Source organism: Paralichthys olivaceus, chromosome 12 (genome assembly GCF_024713975.1).
Source record: "Paralichthys olivaceus isolate ysfri-2021 chromosome 12, ASM2471397v2, whole genome shotgun sequence".
Lineage (NCBI taxonomy): Eukaryota > Metazoa > Chordata > Actinopteri > Pleuronectiformes > Paralichthyidae > Paralichthys > Paralichthys olivaceus.
Genome location: NC_091104.1, coordinates 11515606 through 11526462, shown reverse-complemented (window position 1 = coordinate 11526462; position 10857 = coordinate 11515606). Strand labels below are relative to the sequence as shown.

Sequence of the window (10857 nt, the reverse complement as noted above, 5' to 3'; positions counted from 1 at the left end):
CATTGTTGTCCTATTTATATATTCTGTACATCTTGTAAATACCCATTGACCTTATGATACATTTGAAGAAAAGATGTTTATTTTTTTTACGACTACCACAAATGCACTTTTCCAGTCAACAGGAGAATGCAACCAAATTAACAGAAAAGATCTTCTAACTTAACAAATGCTAGTTCCTGTTTGACACTGTTTTTGTTATGATTGTAGAATTCTTTCAATTTGTATTATTTAAATATTTTTTGAACTTTCTGGAGGCTCCACTGTTGAAGCTTGACTTCAATGTCAATGTGTTGCTGCCACCTGTTGGTCAGGATGAAATTGGAGAGGAGGTCCCAACACTTGATTGACAACACATCTAATAACAGGAAATAAGATTTTGTCTACAACAAACATCACACTATGTTCATCAACACTGAATAGGACTAATGAAGTTGTAGCTTTTTATGGATGTTGATTTCTAAGAGTTATTTAGAGTCTGAGGTTGGCTGTAGAAATTTATAAGACTCTTGTCTGCAAGAGAACTGACATGAACAATTTATTTTCCAGAAAGAAACCACACACACACAGCCAAAATGACAGAAATGGTGTTAAAACAATTTGTGAATGTGATGCGTTCTCATTTAGTTCAGCTTCCCTCTCAGAATGAAGTTGTCAGAAATGCTTATCCAGGTTTTTGAGCACATCTTTGACAACATTTCGGAGGAGCTGTTATTGCTGAATGTCCTCCAAATCAGGAGGGGCTCATACTGAATGTGTCTTCATTGACAGGGTGCGTCATGTATGTCGGGTCTGTCATTAGGATCAGGTCACTATGGTAATTCCTCCTAACCAAACAAAAACATGTTCAAAAAGAGACTTATCGCCTGAGTAATTTTGCAATTACTCAAGGTAGAACTCCAAATGCATTTTAAATGAACTATTTACAGTATGTCATTCCACCATACACCTCATTTTAAAGTGTTTAATATAACAAGAACATCATTCTGTCAGTCCGTCATCAGAGGGGTCTAACATGGTTCGGATGCAGAGTCCCCCGCCTCTTCCTCCTCCATGTTGACGACACACTGCCTCTTCCTTTGTGCCACTTCAGCTCCAGGGGGGCCGAGCTTTCTCTTGTAAAGAGATCTGAGGTCACAGGGGCTGGGAGATCTCTCCGAGGAGCTGTCCAGCATCCAGGATGAGCCCCCTCCCGCTGGGGTGAGGGGTCCTGGTGTGTGAGGAGTTGAGGATCTCGAAGCGAGCAGGCCTGAATCATGAAGTTGCAACTCGATATCCATGGTTTGGGCGCATGCTGTGAAATCGTTTGCTACAAGATTTCCACAGACGTCCTTGTCGCCGTGGGAGGGCAGAGTGTCGAGCTCATAGACCCACAGCTCAGAGTCACTCCCACATTTCATCTGGACATCCACGGGATCTCTCGTCCCATCTTTCATCACATCTCTGAGGGCAACAGGAGCAGGGTGGTGAAGGATAAATCTCCTGCTGCGGCCCAAGAACCGACGCCCACCTCCTCCTCCTCCCTGCTGCCGTGTTCGCCTGGAGACACCAGCATCGAAGTGTGACTCATCTGAATCCTCAGAGCTGCCGTCATACGGGTCCAAAAACTACAATTATAAGCACACAGACATTTACATGAACACGTAGGAGAGCAGCCAGATTTTTGATTCATGAAAGGAGTGTTATAATATTAATTAAACTAATGTTGTCATTTTAACAAACTGTCTGACAAGTGCTCCTGGTCTTTCTCTCTCCTTCACTCCACCTCTCCTCTCTCTCCCCCATTTTTCTCCTCACCCCAACCAATCGAGGCAGATGGCCGCCCCACACTGAGTCCAGTTCTGGTTTCTTCCTGTGAAACATGTACTTTTCTTTGCTCCACAGTCACAAAGCGTTTGCTCCTTGAGGTCTAAATCACCTTACTATAAAGAACCTTGAGGTAATTAATGTATGTGATTCAGCGCCATGCAAATAAAAGTGAATTGAATTACCAAAGAAGAGCAGCCATGTCTTGCAGCAGGCTTCAGTGTCCGACGCAATGTTCCACTCTCCGGTGCACTGCTCACAAGTCCCTGTTCAAGGAGGACGTCAACGATTATTGGTTTGTTTGTTTGTTTGTGAGCAAGGTGGCACAAAAACAACAGAATGGATCACCATGAAACTTGGTGGAAGGATGTGGTGTGGGTCAGGAAAGAAGATATTAAACTTTAGTGTCCAGGGATTTTTTTCACTTTCTTTTACAGAGTGAGATGTGGTGTTTTTGGACACTATCACCGCTTCACCTGGAAAATGGATGGGGACCTGATACTTATGAATGTGAGGGATTTGCTGCAGCTTGATTGAATTTAAGGAGACTGTTGTTCTCTACTGAGTTCATTTTCAAATGCAAAAGCTCAGTACTTTTCTGTTGCAATGTTGGAGGTAACAGATATACAGGATCAGTCTCTGGGGAGGGAAATAAAATATGACCCCATTTCAAAAGACATTTGCTTGAGACATACAATGTAGAATGTTTCATCTGAAACTGGGCTTAACATCTTTTTAAGCCATTTAAAATATACATCGCCACGTCCCCACTTGTTCTCAACCGAATAAAAATCCGGACCATACCATGGTGCTGGTGTCCGACCATCTGGGACTGATTTCTGAGTCAGTGTCAGTGCTGGACTCCACTTTGCACATGTCCTGACAGGAAACACAGGTCACTACAGTGCACATGCATGTGGGTTAAATGATTCAGATCAGTCTCTGACATGATTCTCTGACTTGAGCTGAACTAATCTCACCATGTATTTGAAAGCAAGTTGCTCCATGTTGTTGGGCGCGTGTCTCTCAGTGTGATCTGCAATGAAAAAGCATCTGAGCACATTCAAACGCCGCAAAAACACAAACTGCAGGTGGATGTTTTGTTGAAGAATGTTACACAGACGGTGTTAAATCAAATTATACTCAAGCAGTAGCAAAATCCCAATAAAATAAATATCTCACAGCTCATGTTTCAACATTTAACTTTAGTTTGGAATCACTCTAAACTAAAAAGGACCTGATACCCACCTGGAAGTGAGAGTTGTCTTCTGCATGTCAGGACATTTAGCACATGGGACTTCAAGTTTGAATTAAGTGAAATCAAACACTGAGTGTGAATAAAGTCGTGGTTGTGTGTTCGTTTACCTCCAGGTGCCTGATGGGAGACCATGTGTTCCCACAGGTGAGAGCACGAGCTGGAAAACACTCATTCAGACATTTTAACAAAATAAAACGTCGGGTGTTTCCTTTTTCAAAATAAAATATATTTATATCCTTATTTTGTATTATTTATATTGCATTATATGCAATATAGGTAAAGGTACATATATACATACATAAAGATGTATAGGAAGCTGGATTAAGTACAAAATAATTATTGATTAATGTTGCTTGGAGAAGTTTGTACTCCTTTTCCATTATGTAGATTCAATCATTAAGCGTTTCATTTGTTTTCCTCATCAGTTTGTAAATAATACTTGTTTCTGTTTATATTTTTCACTTGTTTGTATAATTTCTCTTTCTTTAATTGACATGTTGGAAATAAATACAAACAATTACAAAATAAAATAGAATTCTCATTGACCTGCAGTGACCTCGTTGCTTTATTTTTGTAACTTGGTTCAGCTTGAGTCAGGGATTTTAATAATAATATATTATTATTATTATTACTGATTCATTTTGATCTTAGAGTAAAGTAAAGTTGTGACAGTTCATTACAGCCTCCTCCACCTCCACCACTTCCCCGGTGAACCGTAGGGGGGGACCGGGAGACAGGCAGAGGAGCACCGGCCTCTCGGTTCCACGCTCCCCCTCCGTCCGTGCGTAAGATCCGGCCTGGAGGGGGGGTGAATGTTAATTTCAAAGATGGCGGCGGAGGGAGGAGGGAAGGAGATGAACGAGATCAAAACTCAGTTCACCACCCGGGAAGGCGTCTACAAGCTCCTCACGCACTCCGAATACAGCCGCCCGAACCGGGTGCCTTTCAACTCGCAGGGCTCCAACCCCGTCAAGGTCTCCTTCGTCAACGTCAACGACCAGTCGGGCAACGGCGACCGGATCTGCTTCAATGTGGGCCGAGAGCTCTACTTCTACATCTACAAAGGCGTCCGGAAGGTAGCGTGCTAATGTCAGCGGGGGATCCGTGATACATGTCGGGGCACACCGGCTGCTAGTCCGGGTGTCCGGGGTACAGTCGGCCGCGTTGAGCGACTCTGGCCGGTGCTTGACTTTCAAATTAGCTTGTTAGCTCGAAGCTAGGGTGTAAGCTAACCAGCGCTACTTGCTAACGCTAGCAAGCCAGCGGCTACTCCGAGGCCAGCGGCTAAAGTCCGCTCCCTCGCCCCCGTCAACAGTGTTTGAGTTCGGCTGGGTCGTGAGGCTCTTCCGGGTGCAGTTGACATTTTGATTGAACTGAAGCTGTCGGGGCTGTGGGTGCTGCTGTGATGGTGGAATCTGACACCTGTCGACGCCCTTTGACTGACAGGTGTGGACACATCACGGTTATGGAGATCCAGTGGTGCTCGGACAGTCGTTGGGCTAACAGGCTAACTGCTAACGTCACCACCTTCATTTAACGACAGTTAGCTCCTAGCGTGTCTGATCGACCTGAGCTAACTTGCTCTGCTTGTTGGGAACGAGGTGTAACTCCACCATTTTCAGTGTCATCTCTGCGTGGCTGTTGTGTCACCAACACGTCATCCACTAACTCGTGACTCATGACAGTCTGATGGTTTCCTAGTTAAACAGAAGGTGGAGGAATCACATGAGAACTTGTTATGATGAGTTGCCTCCAGTGTCCAGGTGCCTTGTTGGAGTGTCCTGATAGAAAACTGCCTCTGACACATGTTAACTTGGATTAAAATCGTGGCTTCTGTCACTGCCTCCACTGGTTTGAGCCACAAACTGGAAGCAGCTGACACAGAAACATGTGGCTGTCATGTGTGAGATCACATCAACAGCTGGATTCAAATCCTGAACTGCCACAAAGCAGAGCGTGGAAATAACCTCAGACATGTCGATCAGCAGCTTGACAGAAAATGGAAGGTTATACATTTTATTCTCAATCCATCATTTTATTGATTCCTTGGGTGGATTGGCTGTTTCGTTTCTCTGACGTGTGTTTTGCCGGAGATAGCTGCAGGTTTAAAGCTTAAAGAATAGTAGGGCTGACTCATACAGCTTGTGATGTTGCTGCTATTTCTTTTTTGTGTACGTCCACAACTTTCTTACTGAAAAAGAGTCTTCACCATCGTCATCACAGGCTTGTTATTTATGACTTCAGGAGATAATATCGATACCATCCTGGCTATAAAAAGGTGCAAGAGCAGTTTTATTTGAACCTTTTGGAAAGGCTTTGACATTTTGTGTCTCCGAGGTGAGACATAAACAACTCAGAGTCACATCTACCAGCAGAGGAGCAACCACTGAATCATCTTCTTCCACTCATAGAATTTTCCGTTCTACCAGCAGTCTGAGCTGTAACTCATTAACAGGGGGAACTACTGATTCTCTGTGGTTTATATTCAGGTTGTCTAGTTCACAGCTGTAAAATCCTGTTTCCTGATGTTAAAAACTAATTCTGCACCGTAACAAGATGGTGGGCACATAACCATCAACAGAGGAAAAAATATATCTGTGCACTTTGATCTGTTGCTAAGTCTTTTACTCTGAGTTATTTCTCACACTTCTTACCACTCAGTTTAAGTAAATAACGATAGCTCAGCTGCTATAAATTCAGTGTTATGATGTTTTAAGATAAGCACAGGAAAAACACATGATTGCACAGTCATGTGAAAGCCTTCGTCATGCAACAAAGTGCACATACTTGTTTTTAGTTTTCAAGGATTGAAACACTCAACCCGTGTGTGTTTTCACGCCTATTTCTTGTCAGGCTGCTGACCTGAGCAAGCCCATCGACAAGCGCATCTACAAGGGAACGCAGCCCACCTGCCATGACTTCAACCACCTCACGGCGACGGCAGAGAGCGTGTCCCTCCTGGTGGGTTTCTCAGCGGGACAGGTACAGCTCATTGACCCCATCAAGAAGGAGACGAGCAAGCTCTTCAACGAGGAGGTGGGTGTCTGAAGGACGGACGGTGGAGTTTTGTGTACAGTGTTTATTACAAGGTGCTCATCAATAGAGACGTTTAATTTCCCAACTAATTGATTGTTGTTTTACTTCCTCTTGAACTCAAAGGTAATTTCTATTTGTTCTTGTTCTTATGTTGACAAAAGGTTCCATGTTTTCAGAGAATTTTCTAAAGCTACTACTGTGTTTTACCTGAGCAGCACTTTACTGACATTGTCATTCCCTCTCCCTCTGTTCTCTCCCTCTGTTCTCTCCCTCCTTTCTGCCCCTGACACTTCCACCTTCCCTCTCTCCTGCCAGAGACTAATAGACAAGTCCAGAGTCACATGTGTGAAATGGGTGCCGGGCTCCGAGAGCCTGTTCCTCGTGTCTCACGCCAGTGGAAATATGTACCTGTACAACGTGGAGCATACCTGTGGCACCACAGCACCGCACTACCAGCTGCTCAAACAGGGGGAGAACTACTCTGTACACACGTGTAAGAGTAAATCCACGCGGAACCCTCTCCTCAAATGGACAGTGGGCGAGGGAGCTCTGAATGAGTTTGCCTTCTCTCCAGACGGGAAGTTCCTGGCCTGTGTAAGCCAAGACGGCTTCCTACGGGTTTTCAACTTTGACGCTGTTGAGCTTCACGGCACCATGAAGAGCTACTTCGGTGGCTTGTTGTGTGTGTGCTGGAGCCCTGATGGAAAGTACATAGTTGCAGGTGGGGAGGACGATCTAGTGACTGTGTGGTCGTTCTTGGACTGTAGAGTCATCGCCCGAGGTCATGGGCACAAGTCGTGGGTGAGTGTGGTGGCGTTTGATCATTACACCACCAGCGTGGAAGAGAGTGACCCAATGGAGTTCAGTGGCAGTGATGAGGACTTCCAGGATCAGATGATCCATTTTGGACGAGACCGGGCCAACAGCACGCAGTCTCGTCTCTCCAAGCGCAACTCCACGGACAGCCGGCCTGTTAGTGTGACATACCGGTTTGGCTCAGTGGGCCAGGACACTCAGCTGTGCCTATGGGACCTCACTGAGGATATCCTTTTCCCGCATCTTCCGCTCTCACGGACACGGACACATACTAACGTGATGAATGCAACCAGCCCTCCTCCTGCGGGCGCGACAATAATCACTAACACCTCTAGTAACACTACTAATGGAAACAACAGTGGTGCCAATACTCCTGGCATTAACTCTCTCTCAACTGCATTACCACGCTCCAATAGCCTACCCCATTCGGCCGCCACCACGACAACGACGACGACAAACAATACCAACAAGGCCGGCAGCGGTGGTGGAATCGGCAGCGGAATTATGGACAGTGCGATCGCCACGGGTGTGAGCAAGTTTGCCACACTGTCACTCCACGATAGGAAGGAGCGACACCAAGAGAAGGACCACAAACGCAACCACAGCATGGGTCACATCAGCAGTAAGAGCAGCGACAAGCTCAACCTGCTGACAAAAACCAAAACGGACCCTGCTAAGACTCTGGGCACTCTGCTGTGCCCGCGCATGGAGGACGTGCCCCTCCTCGAGCCCCTCATCTGTAAAAAGATAGCACACGAGAGACTGACTGTACTCATATTTTTAGAGGACTGTTTAGTGACTGCTTGTCAGGAGGGATTTATTTGCACATGGGCGAGGCCAGGCAAAGTGGTAAGTTCTTTTTAATGTAGGAAAATGTGGAAGAATTAGAAGTGATGTTGTTTGTCAATCTTTAGCCGTCCAAAAACCAATTGATGGGCTGTAACTAAAAGTCAAGACGTCTTCTCAAAGCTTAAAATAAACATTTGGAAGAGCATTTTTAGCTTTTATAGTCAGAATGTGAGTCTCTGCAGGCAGGCGAATAACATATCACACTTTAGTGTTCAGCTGCTTTCCAGTTAAAGGCCTGTTATTTCTAACTTTAAGATATAACCAACGCTACGACAAATTTAAAGTCTGGTTATTTAATACATTCTGATAAGAAAGACTTCCTGTGTAGAGCTGAGAGGAGAAATATGTAAATCCATAAGAAGCGTGTTCATTGGTTCATCATAATCATTCCACGATGCATAGCAGCACAGCCGAGAAGTCATCTGCCTCCACTCTCATGTTTCAGCTTTTATGCAAATTACTACTTTGCCCTCAGAATCTCTGCAGTCACTCGCATGCTTACACCTTAATGTGTATACATCCCTGAATAGTGTTTGCTTTTGTCTGTGTTTTAAGAGCTTTTGACAGAACCAGACACACAGTAGTCAACATTTTGAACCCAACCAGCAGTGTGAAGGTTGATTAGTCCAGTGAGGGGGTTACTTTTAACCAGTCGGACGTAAACAGACGCTCGGAGCATTCAGCAAATGTGTCCGAAGTGAAATTAAGAACAACACCATGATAAACAGTGTGCGGCCCAGTCTTTTTCAGGCTGATGTCTATGGATCAGGATCACACTCACTTGTGGGACTTTTGGACTAAAGTATTGTTTTTAATGTCGTCTTGGGAAAAAAATGGAGCAAATACAGTGAAAAATAACCTCACACTCAGTTTGGGGTAAAAAATGTTCAGCCACAACATTGAAACTGGTTTTAAAGCAACAGCCGTCTGCAGCCACACAGTGACCATGATGTTGGGCTCCATGTCTGAGCAATGAAGTGTTTTTTTATGTAGAGAGAACAAAACAAAGTCTATCAATGTGATGATGATGTAGACCCACTGAAACACAACTGAAGGGGGGGTATACCCATGATCCCCGGCTTCCTGAACCAGAAGAGCTGCTGGTAAAACAAAAAAACAAACTATGTTTAGAATTCTTCATATATTTAAAGTTTCCTCTGAATATTGGACTTGTTTAAAAAAAAAAATCATCAGTAATGGGATTTAAACTTTTTTTTGTAGTTTAAGTTATTTTCCACAAAGATAAACCACAACATTAAAACCAGTTGTGATGCTGTTGCTGATCAGTGAATACGAAACACAAACAGGGGAAGTGGAAGAGGCAGTGTTTGAGGTCAGTCCTGGCAGAAAAATGAGTGTGATGAGTATTGAACAATCGGAAAGAGATTCAAACAAACTTTATTTTATATTTGATGTGTTATATAGGGATTTGGTGCTGAAGAGGAGGAAAGCGATAAAACTGTAATAGCTGACTTTAGTCCATATGTGCTTGAAAATATCCTCAGACTAGGACGTTAAAAAACAAGTCAATGGTCCAATCACGAGTCCAAGAGAAGTGCCTTGATCAAGCAAACCTCTCAGAAACAGCGTTAGTCCTCCAGCGTACACTCTGCATCCACTTTGACTGCTGTGCACAGCCTTTTAATCAAGCGCAGGGGACTGTGATGGGGAGGCTAGAGGCTGATTTCCTTTTTTTAAAGAGCTATTTGTTGCTTGGTTTTTTTCTTTTATTTCCTTTTAGTTTTTTTGCTACAGTATGTGAACTTTCCCAATGCAAATCTCCTTGTTTTCCTTTTTCCAGGGTTTATTGTCATCCCAAAACCAAGCCAGCTCTCCCAGTGGAACAGTAGTATAGCCACAATATTTCTGCTGCTAAAGAACCCTGCAACCCAGAGTCTGATGCTGCTCTTCACCCTGCAAGCATTGCAAGTTTTCCTTTTCTTTTACACCCCTCCTACCTCCCGATTTTTTTGTTTATGGCTTTTCTGTTTGTTTGTTTTTTGTTAATCGCTCACTTGACCTAGAGGATTGAAGTAAGAAAAAGTGCTGCATTTGTGGACTACTCACTATGTACTTTTTTTCCTGGAGTTTTAACACATTTTAGATTCTTTTAAAAAAAATGTATTTCTTTCACGTCACATCTCATCGGACTGTTGTCCCCTCTGGAATTCAGGCTTGGCTTTTGCTAGATGCAAACCAGACAAACTGTGGCTTGAGATTAAAGGGATAGTTCATTTCATTTTCATGATCGGTGTTAACCTTGTGACGTAGCCCGGTCGTGGCTCAGGGGAGGTTACCGACTCCGATGGGCTTTGAGTGAACTATCCTTTTATGACCAAGTGCGTGAGCATCTGAAAATTTTGCATCCATCCACATTCACTCTCCACTTCTGTCTTCTCTCGAGTAGAATCTCCCCATCGATGACTTTGCACTGATTTTGTTAGTTATTTCATTGTTTGTTTTTATAACTTCTCTAATGGAACAAAAAAAGAGAGAGAGGGTTGAGGATCGCCTTGTCACACTCGGCTTTAACATCCTCAGTCTTGAAATCTGAATCTATAAAGCTTGATGCTGCAATCATAGTCTTTTTAAAGAAAAAAAATTGTTTGCACTTAAATTAGTTTATTAGAAGAGAAAATGGCTTTACATTTTTGGGTGTGCTCAGAACTCACTGATGGCTAATACAGTAGGTGAAGAAAATGATTTAAAAAAAAAAAAAACATATTAAAACCTTTATCTATTTAGCATTTATTTTAATATTATTTCAGATTCAAATCTGCTCTGTATCATAATGTGTATATTGTAATAAATTGATCTGATGGGGGCCTAAGCAAACTACCATTACGGCAGTGGAAGTTTTGTCATTGATAGTTATATTTCTAAAGCCTAAAGTATACATAATAATATTAAAATAATCTTGAATACACGGTTTACTGTTCTTTTTTTTTTCCACCCACATTTACTGTGTTGACACAACAAAGCTGTAATGCCTCTGGCGTGAAAACAGCTTACGAGGTCATGAAGAATGAGCTGTCAAGTACGGAAGACTCAGGAAGCTTCACAGAAAATGGTAGAATCTCAAAAGACTCAGTCAA

At 43.4% G+C, this 10857-nt stretch overlaps 2 protein-coding genes across 3 annotated transcripts; one reads left to right on the top strand and one right to left on the bottom strand.

Moving 5' to 3' along the window:
• Positions 1 to 947: 947 nt before the first annotated feature.
• Positions 948 to 3325, bottom strand: LOC109636367 (uncharacterized). 2 transcript variants are annotated; one of them, XM_069536029.1, is made up of 6 exons: positions 3169 to 3325; positions 3052 to 3071; positions 2784 to 2839; positions 2608 to 2682; positions 1989 to 2069; positions 948 to 1604 (listed from the first exon to the last, which is right to left on the bottom strand). In XM_069536029.1, the coding sequence occupies exons 1-6, from the start codon at positions 3231 to 3233 to the stop codon at positions 1008 to 1010; spliced, it is 894 nt and encodes a 297-aa protein (XP_069392130.1). In that variant the 5' UTR covers positions 3234 to 3325; the 3' UTR covers positions 948 to 1007. The 2 variants fall into 2 exon arrangements, with proteins under 2 accessions (XP_069392130.1, XP_019953566.2); XM_020098007.2 differs by lacking the exon at positions 3052 to 3071 and having other exon boundaries at positions 3169 to 3271.
• Positions 3326 to 3772: 447 nt separating this feature from the next.
• Positions 3773 to 10688, top strand: wdr20a (WD repeat domain 20a). The gene is made up of 4 exons (XM_020098216.2): positions 3773 to 4137; positions 5915 to 6097; positions 6413 to 7762; positions 9564 to 10688. The coding sequence occupies exons 1-4, from the start codon at positions 3874 to 3876 to the stop codon at positions 9615 to 9617; spliced, it is 1851 nt and encodes a 616-aa protein (XP_019953775.2). The 5' UTR covers positions 3773 to 3873; the 3' UTR covers positions 9618 to 10688.
• Positions 10689 to 10857: the final 169 nt, after the last annotated feature.

Excerpts from the sequence above, each read along its gene's own strand:
- wdr20a (XM_020098216.2), top strand. The coding sequence starts at position 3,874 with ATGTTAATTTCAAAGATGGCGGCGGAGGGAGGAGGGAAGGAGATGAAC. Across the intron at positions 4,138-5,914 it reads TCTACAAAGGCGTCCGGAAG|GCTGCTGACCTGAGCAAGCC; the intron begins GTAGCGTGCTAA and ends ATTTCTTGTCAG. Across the intron at positions 7,763-9,563 it reads GGGCGAGGCCAGGCAAAGTG|GGTTTATTGTCATCCCAAAA; the intron begins GTAAGTTCTTTT and ends TCCTTTTTCCAG.
- LOC109636367 (XM_069536029.1), bottom strand. The coding sequence starts at position 3,233 with ATGAGTGTTTTCCAGCTCGTGCTCTCACCTGTGGGAACACATGGTCTC. Across the intron at positions 3,072-3,168 it reads CTCCCATCAGGCACCTGGAG|AAGACAACTCTCACTTCCAG; the intron begins GTAAACGAACAC and ends CCTGACATGCAG. Across the intron at positions 2,840-3,051 it reads AAGACAACTCTCACTTCCAG|ATCACACTGAGAGACACGCG; the intron begins GTGGGTATCAGG and ends TTTTCATTGCAG.